Source organism: Lupinus angustifolius, chromosome LG01 (genome assembly GCF_001865875.1).
Source record: "Lupinus angustifolius cultivar Tanjil chromosome LG01, LupAngTanjil_v1.0, whole genome shotgun sequence".
In the NCBI taxonomy this organism is placed as follows: Eukaryota; Viridiplantae; Streptophyta; class Magnoliopsida; order Fabales; family Fabaceae; genus Lupinus; species Lupinus angustifolius.
In genome coordinates, this window is record NC_032009.1 from 24907463 (window position 1) to 24935353 (window position 27891).

General features: G+C 32.6%; 3 protein-coding genes across 9 annotated transcripts; 1 reads left to right on the top strand and 2 right to left on the bottom strand.

Annotated features, from left to right (window-relative positions):
• Positions 2304 to 14056, top strand: LOC109358118 (protein MICRORCHIDIA 7-like). The gene is made up of 20 exons (XM_019602199.1): positions 2304 to 2955; positions 3824 to 3898; positions 4046 to 4080; positions 4157 to 4235; positions 4700 to 4792; positions 5321 to 5405; positions 6483 to 6558; positions 7272 to 7400; positions 7551 to 7649; positions 7759 to 7860; positions 8280 to 8441; positions 8516 to 8611; positions 8979 to 9030; positions 9111 to 9222; positions 9321 to 9394; positions 9505 to 9896; positions 10293 to 10387; positions 10493 to 10580; positions 13428 to 13550; positions 13756 to 14056. The coding sequence occupies exons 1-20, from the start codon at positions 2493 to 2495 to the stop codon at positions 13837 to 13839; spliced, it is 2514 nt and encodes an 837-aa protein (XP_019457744.1). The 5' UTR covers positions 2304 to 2492; the 3' UTR covers positions 13840 to 14056.
• Positions 15881 to 19880, bottom strand: LOC109358129 (membrane-anchored ubiquitin-fold protein 3-like). 2 transcript variants are annotated; one of them, XM_019602215.1, is made up of 4 exons: positions 19739 to 19879; positions 19462 to 19628; positions 17578 to 17748; positions 15881 to 16268 (listed from the first exon to the last, which is right to left on the bottom strand). In XM_019602215.1, the coding sequence occupies exons 2-4, from the start codon at positions 19589 to 19591 to the stop codon at positions 16213 to 16215; spliced, it is 357 nt and encodes a 118-aa protein (XP_019457760.1). In that variant the 5' UTR covers positions 19592 to 19628; positions 19739 to 19879; the 3' UTR covers positions 15881 to 16212. The 2 variants fall into 2 exon arrangements, with proteins under 2 accessions (XP_019457760.1, XP_019457753.1); XM_019602208.1 differs by lacking the exon at positions 15881 to 16268 and adding an exon at positions 16988 to 17063 and having other exon boundaries at positions 19739 to 19880.
• Positions 23439 to 26167, bottom strand: LOC109358146 (membrane-anchored ubiquitin-fold protein 3-like). Of its 6 annotated transcripts, none has more exons than XM_019602240.1 (4): positions 25961 to 26155; positions 25641 to 25807; positions 24355 to 24522; positions 23439 to 23877 (listed from the first exon to the last, which is right to left on the bottom strand). In XM_019602240.1, exons 2-4 carry the CDS (start codon positions 25768 to 25770, stop codon positions 23822 to 23824), a joined length of 354 nt encoding a protein of 117 aa, XP_019457785.1. In that variant the 5' UTR covers positions 25771 to 25807; positions 25961 to 26155; the 3' UTR covers positions 23439 to 23821. The 6 variants fall into 6 exon arrangements, with proteins under 6 accessions (XP_019457785.1, XP_019457781.1, XP_019457771.1 ...); XM_019602236.1 differs by having other exon boundaries at positions 24352 to 24522; positions 25897 to 26154; XM_019602226.1 differs by having other exon boundaries at positions 24352 to 24522; positions 25961 to 26153.

Consider the following 27891-nt stretch of genomic DNA (forward strand, 5'->3'; position numbering starts at 1 on the left):
AATGGAAGTTTTATTAAAAATAAAAATTGTCATTGTCCATCCACTTTCTCCCTAAAAAAAGGAAACCACCATCGCATACATGGTGGAAGTTTAAAACTTACTTATAAAACTGTTGTGGCAGTTTAAAATGAAACATTAATTATATAAACAGATCTCATAAACTATAGGAAAATTATATTTTAGACTTATAAAGGGTAAAATAGGGTATAGAAATTACTCCACTGGTAGTTAATTTAAGTTTTTTCTTTATATATTAGTATAGATATAGATATTCTCTATTCCTCAACCTAAAAGTAACACACAATAACACATCAAAACATATCTAACAACCCTATAATGATTTTTTATCTTAATAAATCTATATTTTTCATTGAGTTTATATATTGCATTTCTTAAATAAAAATGTGGGTCGACATGTACAGAGTAAGTATATAAGTTATACATATATTTTATAATATGTTGTAATTTTTGAAAATTGATAAAGATAAAAAAGAGAAGAAAATTGTACATCTCCCAACTTATAAGCTATAAACCATATCAAATGAGCTCATTTATTGAACATTAGTAACTTATGTTTACTCAAATAATATAAACTAGTTAATTAACATAACCAGTTAATCATACCCCATTTCACATTTTCATTGATGTCACATTTCCCTTCATAATAATTGTTATATATATTCTACTAATAAGTTTAAAAAACTTACTCCACACTTTAAATATCAATTATAAAAAAATCTAATTGTTTAAATTAATAAATAGATCCAAATAATTGAATTTTCATATAATTGATCACTAAAATGTAGAGTAAGTTTCTTATGAGTAAGTGGACACCCTCTTGATATATATATTCAATCTCATCCACTTATTTTTTTAATCCAAATGACTAAGGGGTGAGTATAAGAGGTAATGAGAGAAAAAAAAAATCTTAGATGATTTTTAAGTTTCACTTACTTTAGTCCATGAGATTTAAAAAAATTAACGGAATAAAGTTTAGTGTAACTAATATAACTTAAGTTGTGTATAAACGAATTCCTCCTTTTATATATATATATATATAGCGACTCACGTAAGAACAATGTGTTATTGTGAAAAATGAGAATAATTAATATGTACCATTTGATCTTATGCTCATAACTATCATGTGACTAATAATTAACCGTTAATCCTAACCATTTATGATTTGTTATAAGTCTCAAATTTAGTATTCTCACAGTTTCTATATAAGAAATGTTCTTACTTGAGTAATCCTATATATATACATATATATTATATATGAATGATGATCTGTTTACACCCAAATTAAGTTATCCTTATTATTATTATTCATTTTCTTACATCCAACACACTATAAGGGTAAAAGTGAAAAGTTATTTAAAATTTTTTTTTCTCTCATCATTTATTTCACTTTACATATTAGTCCTTTAGATTTAAGAAAATAAATGATTGAAATTAAATATAATTAATGTTACTACTATAATTTAATTTGAGAATGTATATATATACACCTTTCCCAGCTGTTTTATGAGATTTTAATTCTAGAATGCGGAAGGTCTGGCATGGGCAAAATGCCACGTGGCGACCGTTCAGTTATGTCCTCTCGGTAGACAGTTACGACCGTTAAGCATTTTTTCGCCAGATCGGTTCCCTTGCTCGTCACAACTCGTAATTATGTATATTCAAAGGATGAGGAAAATAAATAACAATTGACAAAAAAAGAAGCATATAATTGATAGTATGAGACCTTTTTAAATTATTGCCATATTATTAACATTTATATTTAATTATGATTATGATTAAGACTTAAATATAAGAATATAATATATGTGCTGAAATCTCATAAATATTACATATATATATTACTTTTATCTAATATCATTTATATTACTTTTATTAAAGAGTGAACCATTATCAAAATAAATGATAAATAATATAGTAATAATATAAAATTTATTAATACATACAACTTGTTTTCTAAAGATAAATATATAAAATGGATAAAATGTTGATTTAGTGGTATAAAATTTTATAAAATTTGTAGTAAATAAACTATCAAAGTTCAATTTTTGTGAGCCACTTGAAATAAAAAGCCATAAAGCCCGAAGAAATTAGTTAATTATATGATTATATCAATAAATATATAAATATAAATTATTATGGTGTTTGCAAAATTCAACCAAGGCTGAGAGCTTCAACAGTTCAACACAAGTCATACATACACATTAAATAAAACAACACTTCCGTGGTTTCAGAAATAGAAACTCCTTTCCCCTTCTTTCTAACCTTTGTTTTTCTTTTCTGGTACTACCTTTATTTTTCAATTTTACAACTTTTCGTTGCCACAGATATCAACGAAAAATAAAAAAGAAGAAACAAAGTCTTGTCAAACTGAATTCTAAGCGGGCATTCCTTCTCCAAGAATACTACGTAATTTTTGCTTTTATTTATTTATTTGTTTTGTGTTTGAATATTTCTTTTTCTTTTTTGTAGCCATGGACGCTAGTATAAAAGAAGAGGTATCGGAGATTCCAGTTCCAAATGCGCGAGAACAGAGGGAGAGAAACGGTGCCGTTTCAACTCCTCCTATTGACGGGTTAATTGAACTCAGTAGCGATTCCGACTCCGATTCCGACGTTGCTGATTTAAACGGTTTAATCGCGAGAGAGGTACAACGAAGCGGCGTCGTTTTGGGAGAGAACTCTTGGAAAAAGCGTAAGACAAACAATGTCGGAGTTGTTTTGCCACTTGGATTTCTCAGCCCTCTCCCTCCGACCACCGTGCCGCCGCAGCCTCAGGCCGTGCTGTCATTGCCGGCACCAAATTCGGCTTCGGCTTTGGCGCGGTCCAATGGAAATGCGGGTTTGAACGTGGCAACACAAGCGAACGGTTGCAAGCAGTTTTGGAAGGCTGGTGATTTTGATGGACCTTCTGCAAATGCATTTGAATCTTCAACCGGTGCGTTTTTTCTTACTATTTTATCGTTCATTGCATGTTTATTTTAAAATGAAAGAGTTTTATGAACTTTCATTGTATGCCTTTTCTGATTAGGGATGTCAATTAAGACAAAATGATTTTATGTAGACTTCGCAGATGGAAAAAACTTGCATGCTGAAATTTCATGCATTTTATGTTTCTTGCCTAGCACAATTTTATATTAAGCAAGTTTCCTTCGAAATACAGAGATTAGTATCTATTGTAATTTGTTTTAGAGACTTCCAGAAGGGATAACGAGGAAGAGTGATTAAAGGAATTCGTCCCAATTCTAATGAAAATGTGAAACGATTATGTGTGTGAGTCACATTAGTTGTGAAACTGTATTGGTATTTAACTGTCAAAAGTCTCAAAATAGCTTTGGATAGTAATTGAAATTGAATTTTGATAGTAATTGAAATTGTTAATTGAATTTTGAAGTTATCTAATTGTTCTCCGAAAGGTCAATTTTGGTAAACCTTTATTTATCACTTTTGAAACATTGCATGAAGTTGTGCTGCCTCTGGATAAATAAATACAAACATCTTCGAATTATGCTGATCATGTATCATTTTAATGATCCATGATAATGATGCAGGTATTCGATTTGCATATGTTAGTGCAACCAAGGACAAATATAGACCCTTTTCCGAACTCTGAAATTCTATCACACATTAGCTAAATCCAGCAGTTCTTGAATTTGTTTTGTATATACCTTTCTAGTAATGTTTTTCTTCTTCTTGTATGCATTTTGTATAGCTTCAAAGTTCAAACCTGAAGTTCTTTTAGTTAATAACCTGTTTTCTTGACAAAGTCACAAGCCTAATATTTTTTGTTCTTTTAAAATTTGCAGTTGGTATGGATCATGTCAGAGTTCACCCGAAATTTTTACACTCGAATGCCACAAGTCATAAGTGGGCTCTTGGAGGTAAACTTGGCATATTTGTATGAATAGTCAGTCTTTTTTATGACATGACTTTCCTTCCAAAAGTATCGAGCTGATTTAGATTCTATCCTCTCGGTTCTTGGATATTTATTGCTATTTAGCGTGCTTAGATTGATTACTTTTATGCAGCTTTTGCGGAGCTTTTGGACAATTCACTGGATGAGGTATGCCTCACTTCACTTTTGAATAATGCACTGGTTGATTATTTCCCTTCACTTACTTTTAAAAATTCAACTTCAGGTTTGTAATGGGGCTACATATGTCAATGTAGATAGGCTTTTAAGTAAGAAAGATGGCACAAGGATGTTGCTGATTGAGGGTATTTTCATTATTCAATTGTTTATGTAATACAACCAAGGAAAGAAAAGAAATCTGAAGCAGATTGATCGCTGTGACGATTGGACTTTTTGTTCTATTTAGAAATTCTTGCATAGAGTGCTGAAGTTTTTTATGAACTTCTCATGTAAATGATGGATAAGATAGGCAATTTAGAACTCATTCCCATTCCTATAATTTATATTCTCACCTTCATTTCATCAATCATGTTTTCATTCTTTAAATTGGTATTCATTGTGCAATTGCAATGACACCTTTTTTTATTAATAAAAAACAGCATTCATGATTTGAAATGAAAAGAATATACGTGGTAAAGCTTTACAAATTTGATTTATGAATGTCTTGTGAGTATGGTCCTAACAAAAATGTTTTATTATTTCCTGTCTTTTCCCAATCTCATTTACTTTTTTAATTTTGCAGATGTCTTATTGTTTATTCTTTTTTCAGATAATGGTGGTGGGATGGATCCTGATAAAATGCGTCAATGCATGTCGTTGGGGTATTCTGCAAAAAGCAAAGTGGCAAATACAATTGGACAATGTAATCAGTTGTTTGGGGTTAAGATAAATATGGATAAAGCTCCTCTAAAAAACGAGTTTGGGTGTAAAGTGATAAAGTAAGGATTTATCTACCTTTGATTAGCTAAATTGCTTCTAGATCTCAACTGACCAAATGATCTAGTGGTGGAAACATCTTTATTTCTTCACTTTGCACTCAAGCTTACTGTAGAGGAACCTTGTCTGGTATATACATATATGCATATAATATTTAGAGAGTGACTCAAGTGAGAATGTTTGTCATATAAATATTTTGAGAACAATCAATGTGGGCCATACAACCATATATGGATGATTAAGATTAAAGATTAGTTAATGATCACATGATCACTTAAAAAAGTCATGTATATTTATCTTAATATTGACCATTCGAATAAGATCCAATTATCTATATTAGTTGTTATCATTTCTAAAAATAACAGTTATTCTTATTTGAGCCACTTCCTATATACATATTATTTTTATTTCGTTCAAGAGAGAGAATATTGATCTTGTAGTGTTCATGTGATAGATGGAAATGGCTTCAAAACAAGTACCATGAGGCTTGGGGCTGATGTAATTGTCTTCTCCCGTTCGCATGGGAAAGATGGGAGGAGGTTTGTTTGATTTTCTTATAATTGCATTCTTTTTTCTACCCAAGGTTAGGTGTGAATTTTTATTTCTGCATAATGAAAATAATGTTCTGAAGTAGTTACTTTGTTATTTGTTTTATCTTTCTTCTGGAAATTGTGATAACCTAGTTAGGTTACATTTGTGTTGGTTGGAGTTAAATACATGTTATGCATAAAGGTCAAGTATTTCAACAATTTACCATTAGTTGTGGAATATATGTTATCTAGCTATTGCCGGTATAGATAGTTTTTATGTTATTGTAAGTGAAGATTATATGTAGGAATTCTTCATCTTCAGCATTTACAAGCTAAATGAACTCTATCAATCTCAAATTGTGAATCGTGGTGGAAGAATTTTTTGTATTTGTAGGAAGCAAGATTAAATAAGTTTGCAGCTTAAAACAATTCCTAGTTATGATACAAGTATTGGGTACGCATTGTATCGGAAATCATAGTATGACTGCAACAACAATCAGATCTGTTCCCACTATGTGGGGACGACTACATGAATGTTGTCATAATGTAATTTTGTAAACTATCTCTACAGATAAACCATTTATCTAAATCCTTCTGGATGGTTTCTCATGTATATTTCCTTTTTTGTATCTAATTCTATTAGGCTGCTTCCATCCTTAATGCATTCACTTGGTTCAAGTCTCATGTTTTTAATTTTTAGTTATTAGTTCCCCCAACTCTATGATGATGTACAACTATTTTAAAAATATACATTAATCTATGGTATGTCTTGGATACATGTATAAATATGCATAAAACATAATCAACATAGAATTACAGTTCCCTATGTTCAAACTTTGAACATAGTTCCTAGACCTTACCAATACAATTTTGAACTAATAAGTCATTGTCATAAGAAATCACTGTGTTTTGCCTATAAAACAAAGAATGATACCAATATCATCCCTTCCTTGAGCATCATTTATAAAGAGGACAATTGGTATGAGCATGAATTCGCCTTGCATCTTTCTCTATTATGTTAAATCTATCATCATTTTTCATGGCATGCTTCTGTGTCTAACTGGGTGCTCTGGACATTGTTATTAGCTCCACAGAAAGCATTGGCTTGCTGTCTTACACATTTTTGAGGAATACAGGGAAGGAGGACATTGTAGTACCCATGGTAATTTTTTGATTACTTAATTACATTAGTCTTTAAAAGATTCCCATCTCCTCTACGCAACATTAAGCCTGCTGCCTTTATGCCCTTGAAGTCACAAGTTCAAATCCTAGTAACAGCCTCTGCACTTGCGAGGGTACAGTTTTGTACGTATACCTTCCATAGACCTTAAAAGGTCGGAGCCTCATGCACTAGACCACCCTTTTATACTATTATTGTAATACTGGGATAAGCTGACCTCACCTAGTGGGATAAGGGCTTGGTTGTTGTTGTATTGGAATACTGGGATAGTCTGATTACTCTACCTAAATTGTCATTCCTACAGTTTATTTTCTATTTTATGGTATGAGGCTTACATGTATTGGCTTAAAAGGGATTCTTTGGTTTTAGCTTGGGATATGGTGGAGATGTTTGTAGATTGGATGAATTATATATCAGGTATAGAGGCAGTGAGGCATTAGGGATTTTTTGTTTATTTTTTGGTTTATAAGCTTATTTTTAAGCTAAGCTTGTTTGGGTAACAAACTTAGTTTATGGAAAAAGCTTATAAACGAAGAAAAAGAAGCAAAAAACATGTTTAAGACTTCAAGTATGATGTGTTGATTTATTTTTTTCAGTTTATTATCTCACAATTTATAATCATAATCTAATAACATAATATATGCCAAACAAATGCACATCTCTTGTATGCATCTGACTATTGTGTCTAATGAAAGCTGGACTATGAAGGAGGAGGAAGGGACTGGAATAGGATTATAAGAACTTCGACTGATGACTGGAACAAAAATGTTGATACAATAGTTAATTGGTCACCATTTTATGATGAGCCTGATCTTCTTCGTCAGGTAATGGCTTGCACTAATTGAGGGGGAAATTAATCTTATCTTTTCTGACCTTTTGTCACCTGGGGGTGTTGCTTAATTTCACCAGTAGTTCATCTGGATATACATGTATATGTTGATTAACTTTTCTTATCTTATTCTTACTCAATGCAGTTCAACCTGATGAAAGATCATGGTACACGAGTAATTATATACAATCTTTGGGAGGATGACCAAGGCCAACTGGAACTTGATTTCGATATAGATCAGCATGTATGTCTGATAACAGAAACACATTGCCTCCCTCCCCCACAAAATAAAAAAACAGCCTATTAATTTTGATCAAGTTATATACAATTTGATTTGCATATGATTTGTGTAGGATATTCAAATCAGAGGCGTAAATCGAGATGAGAAAAACATACTGATGGCTAAAGAGTTTCCCAACTCTAGACACTTCCTAACTTACCGACATTCACTAAGGGTAAGTCAAACTGATTATTATTACTGATATTTGTTTTAGAAAAACATTTTAAGATTTTTCCTTCATCCATTTCCATTTCCTGATGTATATGTTTAACTAAAACTTTTCATCTTTGAAACCCTGAAAGTAGACAATTAATTATAGATAGACTCTTGAGAGATAACTTATTGAAAGACCTAAACAATACGATTTTAGAGCATCTTTGACCATGCATTATGTGGGGTCAATCATGCCATCTCAGTTCTCTTTATTTTATGCAACTCAAGTAGCATTTGATTCCAATTATGCAGCACTAAGAAAATATCAAATAGGCGCCACATTGGAGATGCTCTTAGACAATTTCATGTTAAATATAGACATCTATCTTATGTGTTTCTGTTTTATCATGTTTCTAATTATCATTGTACTTGTCTGTACAGAGTTATGCCTCAATTTTATATTTGCGTCTTCCTCCTGGCTTTCGGATTATTCTTCGTGGCAAGGATATTGTACATCACAACATAGTGAATGATATGATGATGTCTCAGGAGGTGACATACAGGCCACAATCTGTGGCGGATGGGTTTCCAAAGGATTCAAATGTAATATCTATTAAATAAGTTTTATCTTCCTAACTTTTATATCACCATGATCTCATGTAGATCTTGTGTAACAGATGGTTGCTGCTGTTACTATTGGATTTGTCAAGGATGCAGTTCATCATATTGATGTTTCAGGGTTCAATGTTTATCATAAGAATCGACTTATTAAGGTAGGCATTGCTATGGTTTACAAAAGATTTTAACTGTTACTTGTTAGATGGTTGTGTCATATTTTATGTGTGGATGCTTTCCACCTCCCCTTTTTTGATTAAGTTTCTTTGTCCAATTTTTTATTAAGTTTCTTTGTCCAAGTGCTTTTTTGACAATCAAGACTACTTTCTTAGTTGTTGACGTATGTTTTGTTGATTCTAAACTAAAACTGGCCTGCTGAAGCTGTTTTATGATAAAGCAACCAAATCAGACTTCTCCCTTTTGTTGGGTTCTTGGACTTGGAGATTTGCTGTGTTCTGTATGTTTGTTGAGGTCCTAACCTTGTCATTAGAATTTATTTTTACTGGTTATTTTCATGATTGTCAGCCATTCTGGAGGATTTGGAATCCGGCTGGAAGTGGTGGGCGTGGGGTCATAGGTGATGCCTTTCTACGTTCTTGAGTTCCTCTTACCTTGTTGACTATGCTTATTTATGATAAAGTTCTTTCCTATTTGCAGGTGTGTTGGAAGCCAATTTTGTAGAGCCTGCTCATGATAAGCAGGGCTTTGAGCGTACATTAGTTTTATCAAGACTGGAGACAAAATTGATACAAATGCAGAAGAATTATTGGTGATTCTTGATTCTCTATTAGATTATTCATGACAATTTCTTTCATAAATTATGAATTACTTTTCTTTTACCAATTTTTTATTTTGTACTTTGTTTAGGGGATCTAACTGTGATAGAATTGGTTATGCCTCCAATCGAAAGAAAAAACAAGTCAATGAATCTGCTGATAGAGGTTTAATAGGAGAGGCCCTGCTTTGTTTTAGTTTGTATTGTAGCTCATGGTGAGTGAAATCTTATTTTGGATGACATTATGACATTGTACAATTGTATTTCTTCCTGTAGAGACATCTCCTGAAAATGTCCCTGAATCATCTCGATCAAAAAGACAACATTCTGCCACAAATGACAAGGGGACACCACTCCCATCAGACAAACTGTATTCACAACCCATTCAGAAACGTATAAGAACAGAATCAGAAAAATATACTGCATACATGAATGGTCTCACGCCAGCCTCTCCTAACAGTAGGATGCCAAGTTCGTCTGAACAATCATCATCTGCTGAGGATGTCATTGATCAAGTTACTGTTGTCTTACCTAAGAATCAAGCGAAGGGCAGTAGTAAAAAGATTTCCCATGCTGAAAAGTCGTTTGAAAATGAAAATATATGTTCTGAAGATACTACTACACCAAGTGGAAATTTTTTACAGTCCAGAAGGAGATGCAAGCGAAAGGTCATGCATATTATCTCCTATCTCTATTTCAATGTTCTTTTTCTCCTTTTCCTGCTAGTTTGAGTAAGCACTACTGCACTACTATGTGCCTTCTAAACTAGTTGTGTATGAATAGGTTATAACTATCATCAGCTGGAGATTTAAACAAAAAACACTAGATATTGGAGGATTTTTCTGAAATCATTTATTATGAGGAAGTCATTAAACATAATTTGCAATCTAAGTAATTTATGATTTTAACTGATGCAATTTGTGTACAATGTGGATGTCTCAACTTGAACTTGGTTGGAACTGATTAAAGTAATTTTAGCTTAAAGCCGTAGATGCAATATCTTGATTTTTTCCCCTTGTCCAGGTGTAGTTTGAAACTTTCTCCTAACAGTGGTTGAACTGCAGGGACAATATGTTTGTGATGATGAACAAGTACTATCCGACTCTGATGTACTTACTATGCAGCAGTTGAAAGAAGAGAATAGTGAGTTGAAGAAAAGGTCTATCTCTATTCCAGAAAATTATTTTCATTCTTGCTGCATATCTCGGTTCTGTATTTAAAAGAACTATTGACCCTTTATCCTCCTTTGTTTCTCTGTTGTTAGGTTAGAGCGGAAGGAGGACGAAATTTTCGGGGATGCAATGCAGGCTTTGCGACATGAGAAAGACAGATGTACATCTCTTGATTCTCAGGTTTGTGCCATATCCATTTATCTTCACTTTTTGTTGGAAAAAACAGTATTTGGAAATTTCACATAGATCAAGATTTTGTTTTTATGTTTATTTTTTTGAATTTTCCTAGGTCTTTTTTTTTGGTAAATGAATTTTCTGAGGTCATATTCTTTTTTTATGGGGCAATATTACTTACGATCAACTCTTGCCTTCTAATTAGTCAAACCATCATAGGTGAGATGCTGTTATCCTTTTCTCAATGTGTGCCTACTCAGTTTCTCTCCAATACGTTCACTTCTTAATGTTTTCTTTTTTGTTCACAAATCCACCCTAAAGAATTGCCATAGCACTTAGCTTATGCCATTTTTTTTGTCTTTTCCTGCCTAACATTTTGTCCTGTAAAGAATTGCACTTCTTTTAAGGCTATTTTGAGAGGTAGCTCCCGATCAACAAACAATGTCTAAGGCATTTCTTCTTTCTTCATTTCTGTTTTTTTAATCCTACGATTTACTTCTCCCCGAATCTCTTCGCCACTTTCGATGATAGATCTGAGATAACTAAACCATAATACTTACGGTTTGATTCTAATTTTCACCTTCAAGGCTCTTCCAGTACGTGTTTGTTAACCTTGCGTTCCGAATTATAACCCAACCTGAAATTTTGTAGCTTGGAATTTTAAGTATGAAAAATGAGAGGTCTGTGGGGGTGCAGATGCAAGGGTAGTGGACTTGTGTGTTAGTAATTTTTTTGGTATTGTCAAGGATATCCCTTCGCCCTATGGTAAGGAAATAATCCCATCAGTCTGTGTGGCTGTCCCTCCTAGGAATCCAATCCTTAATCTTTTGGTCTTGATCTAGTGAGGTCTTACATTACTAGGTCAATGTCTTGTTGGTACTTGTGGGTTAGTATAAATTGTGGGATTAGCAATCAGTTGTCTCCAAAAGAAATAGAAATCTCTGCTGCCTTAAGTGACATTGATCGTACTACCACGTCAATTTGTGTGTTTTTTACTTTCTCTTTATTTTCTTGTCTGCTCCATAATAGTTTTGTACATAACTAGAAACCACGTGACTCCAAAACTTATTTTCATACATGTAATTTATGATGTATTCACGTCTCCACTATCCAGACTATAACATCTGCAAATTTAATATCTAAATCATGGTTGAAGTGGAATAAGAAACGAGAAAGATGGTGTGAGTTCAATTAAAACCATATTTGAGGACATTGGATATCCAACTAAAAGAGTGTATATGGTTTCTAAATATGTGTCTATTTTAATGTTTATTAAATTTTGTCCTCTTCTCTTTATCAGCTCCGTGCTGCAGAAAATACTTACTATGCAGCAGTTGAAAGAAGAGAATAGTGAGTTGAAGAAAAGGTCTATCTCTATTCCAGAAAATTATTTTCATTCTTGCTGCATATCTCGGTTCTGTATTTAAAAGAACTATTGACCCTTTATCCTCCTTTGTTTCTCTGTTGTTAGGTTAGAGCGGAAGGAGGACGAAATTTTCGGGGATGCAATGCAGGCTTTGCGACATGAGAAAGACAGATGTACATCTCTTGATTCTCAGGTTTGTGCCATATCCATTTATCTTCACTTTTTGTTGGAAAAAACAGTATTTGGAAATTTCACATAGATCAAGATTTTGTTTTTATGTTTATTTTTTTGAATTTTCCTAGGTCTTTTTTTTTGGTAAATGAATTTTCTGAGGTCATATTCTTTTTTTATGGGGCAATATTACTTACGATCAACTCTTGCCTTCTAATTAGTCAAACCATCATAGGTGAGATGCTGTTATCCTTTTCTCAATGTGTGCCTACTCAGTTTCTCTCCAATACGTTCACTTCTTAATGTTTTCTTTTTTGTTCACAAATCCACCCTAAAGAATTGCCATAGCACTTAGCTTATGCCATTTTTTTTGTCTTTTCCTGCCTAACATTTTGTCCTGTAAAGAATTGCACTTCTTTTAAGGCTATTTTGAGAGGTAGCTCCCGATCAACAAACAATGTCTAAGGCATTTCTTCTTTCTTCATTTCTGTTTTTTTAATCCTACGATTTACTTCTCCCCGAATCTCTTCGCCACTTTCGATGATAGATCTGAGATAACTAAACCATAATACTTACGGTTTGATTCTAATTTTCACCTTCAAGGCTCTTCCAGTACGTGTTTGTTAACCTTGCGTTCCGAATTATAACCCAACCTGAAATTTTGTAGCTTGGAATTTTAAGTATGAAAAATGAGAGGTCTGTGGGGGTGCAGATGCAAGGGTAGTGGACTTGTGTGTTAGTAATTTTTTTGGTATTGTCAAGGATATCCCTTCGCCCTATGGTAAGGAAATAATCCCATCAGTCTGTGTGGCTGTCCCTCCTAGGAATCCAATCCTTAATCTTTTGGTCTTGATCTAGTGAGGTCTTACATTACTAGGTCAATGTCTTGTTGGTACTTGTGGGTTAGTATAAATTGTGGGATTAGCAATCAGTTGTCTCCAAAAGAAATAGAAATCTCTGCTGCCTTAAGTGACATTGATCGTACTACCACGTCAATTTGTGTGTTTTTTACTTTCTCTTTATTTTCTTGTCTGCTCCATAATAGTTTTGTACATAACTAGAAACCACGTGACTCCAAAACTTATTTTCATACATGTAATTTATGATGTATTCACGTCTCCACTATCCAGACTATAACATCTGCAAATTTAATATCTAAATCATGGTTGAAGTGGAATAAGAAACGAGAAAGATGGTGTGAGTTCAATTAAAACCATATTTGAGGACATTGGATATCCAACTAAAAGAGTGTATATGGTTTCTAAATATGTGTCTATTTTAATGTTTATTAAATTTTGTCCTCTTCTCTTTATCAGCTCCGTGCTGCAGAAAAAAAGATTGAAGATTTGAACAAGGAACAAGAAACTCTAATTGATGTCTTCTCTGAAGAAAGGGATCGGCGAGATGCTGAGGAGAAGGTTTTGAGAAAGAAGCTTCAGGTACTGCCCTGATGAGAAATATTAACGACACACTATTTTGAACACCGTCTTCAACACAATGTCAACTTCATGGGTTCATTTTAGTGGGTTTCACATAAATTTCACCCAAATGATAATATTTTGCCATTTTTTAGAATCTGAAATACAATCATAATATTTTGCTAGTTTTTGTATTAACCTCATAAGATCTGTCTTTTTCCTGTAGGATGCATCAAATACCATTCAAGAGCTGCTTGACAAGGTAAGGCGACTTGAAAGAAAATCTAGTGGTGGGAAACCAAATCGATGAAAGCCTTGTTACTGCATATACTGTGAGAGCCTATATTTTTTTCTGGGCGAATTTGACCTTATAGGAATTTCTTAACTTGAGATGTAGGATGGGAGTATTTGTCATGTATAGTTTCTTTGCTGGCTTCTTTTTGATAATTAGATTTTCCTCTCCAACAGGAACAGGAGCTACTTGTAGACAAGTTTAAAAAAATTTCTTCATAGTATTGAATCGATTTATCCCCTAGTTCTACATAGCTGTTTGTAGGGATGATTAATGATTTAAATTGTGGACCGAATCATGTGATACAGTTGCAATATTACAGTTACGGTGATCGACGCAATCGCATCACACTGCAATTGCGATGTGATTCCAAATCACAATGATGTGGTTGCATCAGACCACAAGGTAACCGTATCAGACCAAATCAGAATTGAAAATATTTTTTTAATCATACAATATTTCACACCGCAATGGCCACAATCTGCATCGCAACGACTGAAATGACCATAATTGTAGCAATCGCAACCACAACTGCAATTTAAATTATGAAAAACCTGAAGCATACAACTGAGCCATATTTCTGCTAGGTAGTGAGTGCTAAATCAATGCCACAAAACTCTTTTAAATTATGGTAATTGACAAATCATGATATCCAATCTTTTATATTTGTCGCATCTATAATTTTTTATACGCTCCTTGTTGGAGCTTCTATACATCTTCATATATGCCCTAATCATTTAAGATACTTTATTATATGTTGTCCTAACTTTTTTGCCCGGTGTGCTGGTTCCTAATTTTTTGTATAGTGTTGTCTACACGTAGTATGTGACATTATTATCCTTGCTAAATTTATTTTTTTGCTAGTGTGTTCATTTCATAAATCTTGTTTAGTTGTGATAAAAATTTCATCCCTCATGTTTATGCCCTTATATTTTTTTGGATGATTGACCCGAAGCACTTAAATTTTGTGACTTGGGTACTTTTACCACCAAGGTAATATTTTTGTTTCTTGCCATGCCTTAAATGAAAGTGGTGTGCTTTCAAGACTTGTCTTTTGTGACTTCACTATGTAGTTTGACACCAATGATGATTTTATCATACATATCTTTGATTGTTTGAATATAAGAATGCAAATTCTCTTAATAATATCTCTTTTGCAAGTCTCTTAGTTTCTCCAGCATGACTTCATCAATTTTTCTTGGAAGTAAATATTTTATATGGTGGACCGCCTTACAAAACTGATTTTCAATATTACATATCTTGCCTTAGCTTCTCAGTTATCATATCCCATAATAGTATGACTTAGGCAAAACTTTGAGAATAAAGTCATAAACAAACAATAATATGCTATGATAAATAGATTGAACATTAAATACCTCTATACGAATATATACAATATACATACCCGTGAGTTATATTGCACATAATTTAAAAGCATGCATTAAACACTAGTCCTTAGATAGACTGAGTAAGAACATCCAAAATCAAGGTAAAAGCATGAGGGTTTATGGTTTTAATTCTCCTAGTCAAAATATAATCTGTCACAATATCCCTAGTGGCCTGAATATAAGCAACTCATACCCCTTTGTCTCCACAATATCTTTATAAGACTTCTTAGCATCCTGCCATTAGATTTTTCTTTTTAAATCCTTGTTTCCTTATAAAAAGGTATAATACTTTCATAGTTGACTAAAATACAGAAAACCAAATTGATTCACTAAAATGTTGAGCAAAATTTAGAGGAAAATCTATTTTAATCATGCAAAATGGAGCATTTTGCTAATGCGCCGCAAGCATATGCGGTAATAGTTTGAGCTATAACAGTATTTTGTAGTTCCTTCATAGTTCACATCTCCATCATGGTCCTTTTAATTAAAGATTGAAATATGTCTAGATCAATAAAATAAGCAATTGACAGTGTATTATTCATGACAATGATAAAGAATGTTACCAGATCATGATCTGAAGGATTCATCTCAGACTAGTCTAGTAATTAAACAAGTTGAAGTATGTCTAGATCAATAAAAATAGAGTCAAGAGGGTTATCCATGTTATGATAATGATAAAGAATGCCATCACTGCTCAAGTGCTTAGGCACTCTCAGAAGCATATGATATCACACTCTTCATTGGAAATGCAAAATACAAATTTCATGCACAATGGTAGGAAATCAATTGTAACAATGTTTTCAACACTTTAGAACTTGTGATAAAAGAATGACATGATCCTCAGTGGTTTCCACTAACAAACTTTTCAATGAATATATAATTGCTGGTATACTACTTTACACATGAATGCTGCAAATATAAGGGTTTGTTCAAGCAGATGATTTCTGTAGTTTAGAGTGATTGATGAATTGACAACAAGCATGTCCAACTCAATGGTCTGTCTTCACATTATGGAACAAGAGCAGGCAACCTTCTTAGGTGTATCGTCAATCTTCTTTTCTGTTCCAGAAAAGAGAAACACAAATAATATATCAAACTGTATCATTTTATTGCTTCAACCTACAAATCTTAGGTATTGCAGGACTTTGTGCAAATAATATAAAATGAAGAGACTTCAAAGGCCATAATATGCTTCATATTAATCTTATTTTAATAGAATGTAATAATAGGAGTATGATATATTGTTGTTTAGCAAGGAAATCCAACCTACAAACTCCAACCAGCCAACCATCATTAAGAAATGGAGGCTGGTGCCCATACATAGAAAAGGAAAATAAGAAGCGAACACTCAAGGACATCAGGTCTCCTTCTTTCATAAGTTGCATACCATATATTACAGATATTTTTAAGTTATGAAATTTGACCCTAAAAATAAAGCATTCCAAATTCCTTTACCACCTGAACCAAACCAGGGTAAATCGAATTCTGAGACAAAAATACACTAGCCCAGCTGGTAAAGTATTGTTCATGTTGATTTTACAATTATACAGGTCATTCATTAAATGGGCAATTTCTTGTATAGACATAGTCAACATAACTTCTACAGAATAAGCCAATAAATAACATATACATCAAAATAATAATTTTCCATTAAATATAATTGTCAACAATGATTTTATTTATAAAAATGTGAAAGTGGTGTTAGGCAGTCAACCACCAACGTAAAACTTTATCGAATCTCTATGATATAAATAAATGATGTGAAACATATCGATTACTTATTGGCTTAGTCTCCGAAACTTGTGCAGGCCAAGTCCCCACGACATTTTCCATTAAATGGAAGCTGAACAAAACCTAAAACCAGTGCCGCTATAAAAACCAGTTACATTTGATCAGAAAAAATATATCAAAAGCTTGTCAGTAACTGACAAGCCTTATATTACTTGGTTTTCAATGTCACTTATGGAATGTTTTTTTAATTAGTCAAAGTAATGGGGTTGTAAATTTGATGTAAAAAGTTGGAAAAAAGAAGACTTGATTGTGCAGGAAAAGGCTGGCTGTTTAACTCAGTTCATCTACAAGTTCCCTGACTGGTTTTCTTCCATTTGTAACTTATCTACCACAACAAGTGACTGAGATGCTCCAAAGGGGGGTTCTTAAGTCAGTACTCTACTGCATATTTGCAAGCCAATTAATCAACATGCAGATATGTCTGCTAACACGTGGAGGTTGGAACTGATGTGAACTCAAGTTAATTATAACACCATACAATAAAAAGCAGCAATAACCTTTAAAAAATTTGAGTTATGTTTCAATGCCACTAAAAAGGTCATGTTTTCCTAATAGAAAGAAGTCTATGGGAACTTACCAGCTTTATTTTTTGAAAGAGATGGCTGTACAACAACATGCATTATTATAACTCCCCCTCCAATCTCACCAAATGGTACTTTACACTGGCCAACAGTCTTGTTGTTTTCCAAGATTTTACCAGAATTAATCAATTTCACTTCATTTGCTGCCTTTGGTATGACAGTTTTACCTACACATAGGGGATAAAACAAGTACAATGAAAGAATACAAGAGAAGCTGAGCCATGCAACGTCCTTAAGAAGTTGTAAAGAATCCAAAGAAAGTACACAAATAATCACCATATCAAATTGAATGAATGAATAGTATAATGCTTAAGTTTTGCGACAAGGCCATAATATATAATAGTCCATACCAACTTAATTATAATGATCCTCATGTTTAACCTCCTCTTTAGCTAGGAACTGTCACTTAAATGCAATTATAATTGATAAAAGAAAACCATTAATGAAAAAAAATCCTTGCAAAGAGTTTGGCCACAACTTTCAGATGTTATACCTCTTTATCTAATGTCGTAATGAGTATATTATAAAAAAATCATTTAGACTGTTCCATCCAATCATATCAAGCCGACTGGCAAATAGTAGAAGATTCCAGAATGCTCTGGACAAATTTTATGTTTGCTCTCATTCCTTTTAACCATCTAAGCATGACAAATCATTTTAAAGGTCGACAAAAAGGTCCACAAAGAAATTAAGGGAGCACTAATCATATTTCATTTTTTCTTGGAAGGGCTCAAAGACGGAGATGTAAATTGTAAGAATAATAGAATTCTTTTTGTTATAGGAGTGTTTTTATATTAGTATTTAGTAATCTTATTGAGCTGGGCTTGAAATTGTACTAATCCAGTACTTGACTTAGACTATTTGTATAAATAGGAGTGCTAGTGTAAATTTCATTATCCATGAATGTATTTTTATCTCCTTTCCTCTTTTTCCACATTTTCCTTATGATTTCAATTTCAACAAGGTATCACTGTGATATCATCCTCTCTGACCGTGGCCTGATTCCATTACAATTTCCATTGCTCCTTCAGTTTGGTCTTCCTCTTCATATTATCTTTGTTCAACAACTATCTTTCCTCCTAGCTGGTAGTGCACCAACTCTGGCCACCAGAATCTTAGTTTTTCTTCCAACTAGGGCTTCCACAGAGCTTTCCAGCTTCTGTCCATTTTCCTGGCATGCTTTTACTCATTTCCTTGATGCCAGATCTAGTTCTTTACCCTTCACCTTCGTGGCCAAAAATCAACAAACTAATCACACCATTCAAACCTAGTGGTTATAATCTTTAGGGACTTGCATAAAACCTCCCAGCCACATGCCCCGAAATGTCATTTTTTTCATTGGCCTCACTTCCACATGAAACTCAGCTTTTTAAGCCACTCCACTACTGATTTTATAAGTGTCCACACCAAGGATGCCACATCTTTGTAGTCTTTCTTCGTCCTATTCATACATAGGTTACAGTTCTCCAACCCTTATTTAGATCTGGTCCCCCTGTTGGGGCTGTTTTGGCTGTAATCCTCTTTATTTGGTCCCAACCTATATTAATTTTCTCAAGTTAGCCAACTTATGCATGTGTTAGCCCATTCCTCAATTGATGGTAACTCAAATACATGACGCCTATTTAACCAGTCATCAGCTATAGCTTATTCGTGACATTTTGACGGAAACGCTCTCAACTTAACAACCAGGAACTTCCAGAATCACTCACAAATGAAATTTAACCACCTTAAACATAACTGGATACAAGTATAATATAAATTGTAAACCTGTAAACAAAACTAACATACCAGCTCTTCAAAATTAAGGCACTACCTATTCCTAAACATGAAAACTAAGCATTTCAATAGAATGAAGAAAAACGAAATTGATATGAACTAACCTTTAGGCCAATCGGAAACAATCCTTTGCTTAAGCATATCGACGGTGGCGGCCGCGGAGTACCGAAAGGGTCCGATATCGGAGCCATCGTAGAGTCTAAATTTTATGTCAACCAATTCCTCTTCCGGCATCTCAATCAAACCCTAATTTACCCTAAAAATCTTTCCGCTGCAATTGATTCATAAAATTCCAATTCACTCAATCTTCAAAGATCTAGAACTTTAAGGAATTAAAGAATAAAAAGAGAATTAAGTTGAGATTGAGATTGGAATGCTTACAGTATCTCCTTCACCGACGTTTGATTGAATGAAAACGTTCGCACGATCACGTTTTGACTTTGCTGTGAATGTGTCACTGCTCCTTCCTCTGCTTCTTCTTCTTTTATTTTTTTTATTATTAGTACTAACTTTTTGTTACGTCATAAATTTAAACTCGACAAGACTACTACCGAGTCCAATATTCAAAACGACGCTGGTACTGGTGTCGTTTAATTGGACTTGGCAAATGAATGTGATGTCACAAATGTGGCGCTTTTTTCTGTCATTTTATCTCAAGTGTTTTAGTTAAAAGGCACATATAAGTACCTTACAATGATTATTTTTGGATATTTACCTATTTTCTATTTCCATTTTAATTAAATAAGAAAATAAGGGTGAAAATATGTTTGTGTTCTGTTTTTATTTTATATTTTTAAAATAAGAGTTTCATTTCTATAAATTCTGAAAATGAGAAAACACCAACTTCAACATTTCAATAATGAAATAATCATATTTTTAAAAATTTAATACTTTTGTTACTCCATTCATTTCATCTTTTAATGTTTTAATTTTTCTCATGTTATTCAAAATCTTCTTATGCTTTTTGAAACTCGAGAAGTATTTAAACTTTATTTTTCAATTATACCCTTATTTATTATTCTTCCTTTTCATCCATATTTTTTTATTTCTTTTTAATCAGTTTTTAATGTATATTAAATTTCATTATTTTAGTCAAATGATATCAAATTTTATATCATTTAATAATTTCTTAAACTATAAGTATAAGCTTAAACCTCAAAACACATGGAAGTAGAAGAATATAATTTTCAATTACTCTATTCACTAATCAATAAAATGTTAAAATAAATCAATGAATGTTTCAATTTTTTACACCACTAATAGAATTTATTATTTATTTCTCAAGATAACAAATTTTCCTTTCTCCTCTTAATGATATTGATGAAATTGTTTCATGATGAATATGATAATATATGACTTTGAGATGAAAATTGTCGTCCATGAAGTTACTGCAGTATGAATTAAATAATGAAACACTTTCATATTATTAACTTATTTTAACTTTAACTTTAACTTTTTGAAGAGTTCTTGCAAGTACATGATGATCTTTATGATATTTCATGCATTTTTGTAGTAGTTAATGGTAAAACTAAACAACTAAAGGTGTTTTGACATAAAATTTGTGGGGAAACACAAGTATCAAATATAAAAAATATCTAATTTGGTTATTTTCATGATTAAAATTTAGAATTAAAGTATTTACAAGAGTAATTGTCATTGTTTGTGAAGCTTAGAGTGAAAGATTTTGAAAATAAAAACGATAATAAAAAACATTTCTTGAAAAAATAAAAATTATTTTTTTAAAAATGAAAACATGAAATAGAAATAAAAATAATTTATTAAAAGCCACCATTTTGGTACCATTTACTCAACATAATGTTATCTTCATTTTAGTTTTAGATAAATTGATTAACCACTTATGTTGTTGTTTTTACTATTCATTGCAAACATCTAGACAAAGAAAAGAAATAAAAACAGCAAATCATACATATGAAAATATAATAAAAATACTTACCCTCTTTCAAAACTTGTGCTATTTTGAATTTTTTTCTACATGTTGTTACATATTTTTTAATTTTTTTAAAATCTAATATATATTTATATTTTATTTTCTAATAATATCTTTATTTATTATTTTTAATTTTCGTGTTTAATTCAAATTTTAATGTGCATTAAATGAGATTATTTAAATTGAAAATTTTACATCATTTATTATTTCTTATATTTTATGCATAATAAAAAATATCAAAAGTTTTTAGAATAAAAGATGCAATTATGGTAATACGAAAGTGGTAAATTATATGCAGACTTATGCTAAAGATATGTTATTTTTAGAATTTGGATTCCACAAGACAAATGACCTTATCATTGATTCTTAGAAACAATATTCACTTTTTTGCCATTAAATTTTATTAATAAGATTTTTTTTATAATTTATTCATTTGAGGATGAAAACAGATCATGTTAGATATTGGTTTAAAGAGGCTTGTCCATTTACTACTTTGTAGCCTAAATCTCATATATTTATTTGTTAAATAACTTTTTGGACCTAAACCTCTCATATTTAAAAGTCTAGTATGATCTAGTAGTCTTTTTAAAAATCTGTTAGAATAAATAACTCGACACATTACATACAAAATACCATCCATTTCATATTCGAGACACAACACAATAATGCAATAACAGAAAAATTCAAAAGATAATTAAAATAGAAAAAACATGAATCATCTTCATTGTTTCAATATAGCTTTACAAGCTTAATCATATGCAAGAAGCAAAACATAGATCTATGCCTCACGTGAAAGGAAAAAACCCCTTTAAGAAACAAACAAAAAAGAGAGGAGGTTCAGATTGGTTTCGATATGAAAAGAAAATAGAAAATTGTTTTATTTATTTAATAGAATAATGGAAAGAGATAAAAGATAAATAGTTGAGAGGATAGGACCGAAATCCTTCTCCTGCTGCTTCTGTTCTGATGGGTGGGATTCGGCCAAGGTTAGATTGTGGAATAGAAGCTGAACAAAGTAGATTAGGATTAGGTTAGCTACTCTCTTTTACAATTTATGGTTACACACTTAGCCACTCACACATTACATAAGTATGCATTATGTACTTAAGCCCAAGTCTCAACAACCAAATGCTCTAAGTAACAACCAGGTTAATGTTCAAGTAGTAATGTATTCTCATAAATTTTTTATTATTTAGTTGATGTATATATTATATAAAATAATAAATATAATATATAATAAAATTATATAGTTCAGTCTATAAGGCTTAATAAGCTTTTTAAGAGTCCTAGGCTAACCTATTTAGGTTAAATAAGCACTTTAATAAGTCTTATTTACTAAAAAGATCTGACGTAAGACCTCTGATAATCTGTTTACACCTCCGGTATATATATTTTGGTGCATTGTGGAAAAGAAAAAAGAGCAAATATAATAAACAAGGCCGGGGAAAGGAAACTACAGCCTCAAAACCTGCAAAACAGAGTCATCAGCATGTTTTATTGACCAATTAGAGAGGATGGCAGCAGACAGAATAATGGCACAGAGGATGTTATCACCCAACTCAGGAGGGAGATCTTGAAGAATACTAAAACTTCTGGCACCTTGATTCTTGAGTTCCCAATTTCACTAAAAGATATGCGCACGTGTTATTTCCTTCTATCAGAGTATGGGATTTTAACGATTCAATCCCTATTGAGGATTTGAAAAGTGGAAGCAATAATTGTAGAATATTTATGGGGTTTATTGGTGCCATTCTTGATGAGATTCAAAGCATGGATGACACCCAATTCCCAAGCCAACCATAAAAAATACTTAGAAGTTCAACATACAAATTATCAACATCAAAGATACTTCTAAATCTGGTCTCTCCCATCTAACCCATCTAGTAGTAGATTGAACCTTGTCCTCATCAGGCTTCTGGCAAACTTTAATAATTAAAGTCAGCTTACAAAGAACTTCCAGCAAATAAAGAAACTTGCACCTCATACACAGTTTCTGGCATGCCAAATCCACAAGATGGTAGCAAGGAAGACTGAAGCTAGTCTCCCTTTGACTTGGCCAAGGACCCCACACGGCAACACCATTCCTTCCCATATAGGCATAAGTTGTAACTGGGAAAAGAGACTTCAACTTCCATCATGATCTGAATACAAGGATTCAACCTGTGTCTATTATTGAAAATTTTGAAATCTGTGTACGGATAAAAATGAACAGTGGCACTGCTTAAATGATTAGGCACTCTCAGAGGCATATGATATCACATGCGTCATTGGAAATGCAAAATGAAAAGGTCATACAAAATGGTAGCAATCAGTGGTTAATGCCCTCAACCCTTTAGACTTTGTAATAAAAGAATGATATGATCTTCAGAAGTCAACGTTACACAAACTTCTCTATGAGCATATAATTGGCTCGTATACGTACTTTACACAGGAATGCTGAAAATATAAAGGCTTGTTCAAGCAGGTGACTTTTGTGGTTAACAAGTGATGAGCATCTCCAACTCCTTGAACTGTATTCACAATATGGAACAAGAGCAGATAACCTTCTTAGGTGAATTGTCAATCTTCTTTTCTGTCGAGGAAAAGAGAAATGAAAATATCAAACTATATTATTTTGTTTCTTCAACCTTCAAATCTAAGGTACAGCAGGACTCGGTGCAAAAAAAATTCCTGAAAGCCCATAATAAGCTTCATATTGATCTACTTTATGGACAACTCTTCTGCTGTAGTCTCTCCGGACAAAAGTGAGTTACAGCATGTGAGCGCCTACCATTCCCATGTGATGATCAACAAACAAAATGAATAGAATGCAATAATAGTAATCTGTATGTAATGTTGTTTAGTTAGGCAATCCAGCCTACAAACTGCAACCATCATTCAGAAGAAACACTTGGTGGTGCTGGATGACAAAAAATGCAGCCTATGGAGCAAATATGATAACCATTTATGCATAAATGGTGGCCAGTGCCCATACATTGTTTTTGTCAAATATGCATAGAGATGGCTGTACATAGTTCTATATAGAAAGAAGCCCATGGGAACTTACCACCTTTTGTTTTTGCAAGAGATGGCTGTACAACAACATGCATTACTAATACTCCCCCTCCAATGTCACCAAGTGGTCCTTTACACTGACCAACAGTCTTGTTGTTTTCCAAGATTTTACCAGAACTAATCAATTTCACTTCATTTGCTGCCTTTGGGATGACAGTTTTACCTACATTAGGGACAAAACAAGTAAAATGGGAGAACAGAAGAGAATCCAAACCATTCTCTGTCCTTAATAAGTTGTGAAGAAGAATCCAAAATAACTACAAGGATATATAATAATGCCTAATCACCACAAGGCCCATGATATATAATAGTTCATATAATAGTTCATAACAACTTATTTAGAAAGATAACCATGTTTAACCTCTTCTTTAGTTAAGGAATGTTGCTTATATGCAATTAGAACTGAATATGTGAAGACCATTTATGAGCATAAATGTCCTTACAAAGAGCTTGGCCATAACTTTCAGATGTAATAGTACTTTATCTTTTGCCATAAAAAGTGTATTCAACAAAGTTTCATTTAGTCAGTGACCTTCAATCATATCAAGCCGACCGGCAAATTAAATAAGATTCCAAAATGCTCTGGACAAATTTCATGTTAGCTCTCATTCCTTTTAACCAGCCAATCATGCCTAATCATTTTATAGTTCCACAATAATGTTGACATAGAAATTAGGAAGAAAAGCACTCATCATACTCCATTTTCTCTTGGAATGGTCAAAGACTGAGATGTAACTTACTAGAGTTTTTTTTGGTATAGAAATCTTTTAAGCTAGTACTTCATAATCTTATTGGGATTTGGGAATGTCTTGTACTTCTGGTACACAATATGAGAAATGAAGAATTCAGTACATGGTAGGCAAGGTTAATGTGGGAACCTAGTAACAACGGATCAAACAGCTCTCAGTTCTCATTTCTAAGTGACATTTTGAAGGAAATGCTTAACTTAACAACCATGAACTTCCAGACTCATTCATGTATGAAATTTAACCACCCCAAACATACCTGGATGCTAAGGGTGGAAACAGGCCGGACTCTAAACCAAACAGACCGATAGGCAGCCTGACCTGTTTCCACCTTTACCGGATGCAAATACAATATAACTGAAGTCTCTAAACCAAACTAACATAACAACTCTTGACATTTATGCACTACGCCACAACCTAATCCAAAAACCGCGATTCCGAAATACTGGTTGATCTATCAACATCAAAACTAAACAATTCAACAGAAGGAACAAAGTTGAAATCGATGAAAATTGAGAACGTGAAATAAACTAACCTTTAGGCCAATCAGAAACAATCCTTTGCTTAAGCACATCAACAGTAGATGTGGAAGAGTACCTAAAGGGTCCAATATCGGAACCATCGTACAATCTGAATTTTATTTCCACCAAATCCTCTTCCGGCATCTCAACCTAAACCCTAACCTTCTTCTTCGATTGATTCCTAAAATAAAAAACTAACTAATATTCAACATGTATAAATTTAAGGAATTAAAGAACAAAGCAGAATGAAATTGAGTTGGGGATTCGAACACTAGTTAATTCGGCGATCTATAATCCAGCGTGAAATTGGTGTGAACGATTTCTTGATACTCACGTTTTGACTTTTGTATGAATGAATGTGCCACTGATCTTTCATCTGCTTCTTCTATCTTTCTTTTTTTATTATTTTACTGAACTGTTTGGTGAACGCAACACACTGAGTCCAACACGCTCAACAACCCATCACGGCAACGACGCCGTTCCTTCCATCGATATGATTGATAACTTGATTATTAGTTTATTAATGGAAAAAAGTGTTACTTGGTAATGTTATGAGATTACTTGTAAATTAATGAACCGGCTTATTTGACAAAATATAATTCCACCTGCTTCATAAATATACTTCTTAACCTTATTTTAAATCTTTTCATCTTTTAGAAACCCAATATTTGTTTTTACTTTCCACTTATATTCTTATTTATTAATCTTATTCTTATTTTTTTCACATCCTCATTTCTAGATTTCTTTTTAGTTTATAATGAGTGTATATTAAAAAATTGGAACAGAGGGAATAGTCAGTTGTTAGCATTTGATAAATGAACTTACTTATAAGATTAGTTTATAAATTCAAATTTAAAAACTTATATTGGAATGAGATATTATAAGTTAGAGACTTATTTATTTTATATCTATCAAATAGCTTGTTAGTGAACCTTACCAAATTATTCTATTTCCTCAAGTTTTTTTAGTTTCTAAGTTATGTGGTTAGAGATCATTGATAATGAATCTTTTTTCTCTATTGCTTTTATAGGCAACATCATCTCCTTTATAGTGTTCCTTAGTCTAATGTAAGTGATATGTCCTTTTGATTTTCCTTAGTCCTTGCAACCTAATTTATTAACGACCAAGCTAGCTGTAATTATACATTAAAGTACTTTCCTCAACACACATGAATATTTGCGTGCAGCCAAACTTTTTCCGAATTTACAAGAAAACTTCGGAAGGGTGATAGTCCAACTATTTGAAATTATTGTTGGGTCTTCTTACCTAGCACTCCCTATTTTATTCTTCAAAGAAGGCTAGGGTATTAATCTTATAACTCCACCAATTAGGTTTTCAACTTATAGTTTTCCACTCATAAACTTTTAACTATCTTATAAATTTACAAATGACTTATAAGGTTTAAGTTACCTTATAAGCTACTTATACCAAATAGATCCTAGATTTATCTTTTAAGCTTTTTTAGTTTCCAGTAAATTTTATATATTTTTTTGTTCAAATAGCTCTTTTAAGTTATTTTCTATTGTTAGTGTGAAAACTATAACTTGCCATGGGAGCTTCTCAAGCTTTTGGTGAGAAAGAAAATGTCGAAGAAAACTGTAACTTCTGTAGTATGTAAAAATGGAGAAAAGAATAGAATTGGCAAGTGAATTGGAGAAGAGTGATTCTCATTCAACTTAATCAACAATTACAAGAATCAATATCTGAATAGATAGAAAGTTAGGTATTTAACTCACTAATTTATGAAAAGACAAAATTGTCCTCACTATTTACAACAGTTTTAATTACCATTAACCAACTTCTATTTTAAGAAACCTATCCAAAATAATTAACAAAAGGTAACTTAATTAGGTGAAGCTTTGGTAGTCTTGATGTTACTTGTATCACGAGTAATTCTGCCTTCTTCATCCTTTATAACTGATAGCCCCCCACAAGCTGGCAAGTGAATGGTGAACATGCCAAGCTTGAGACATAATCTCTGAAACAATAAAGGGGATAAATGCTTGGTGAAAATGTCAATTATTTGAGCAGAAGATGAGATAGGCAGTAAGTGAAGTAGCATGGATTGGAGTTTTCCCTTATTGTATGACAATCCACCTCTATGTGTTTAGTTCTCTTATGAAATATTGGATTGGCAGCAATGCGTATAGCTGATTGATTGTCACAATAAAACCTGAACAGACTGAGAGTGAGATAATATAAGATCATGAAGCATAAAGACTAGCCATTAAGCCTCACAAGAAGCCAAAGCCATGGCCCTGTATT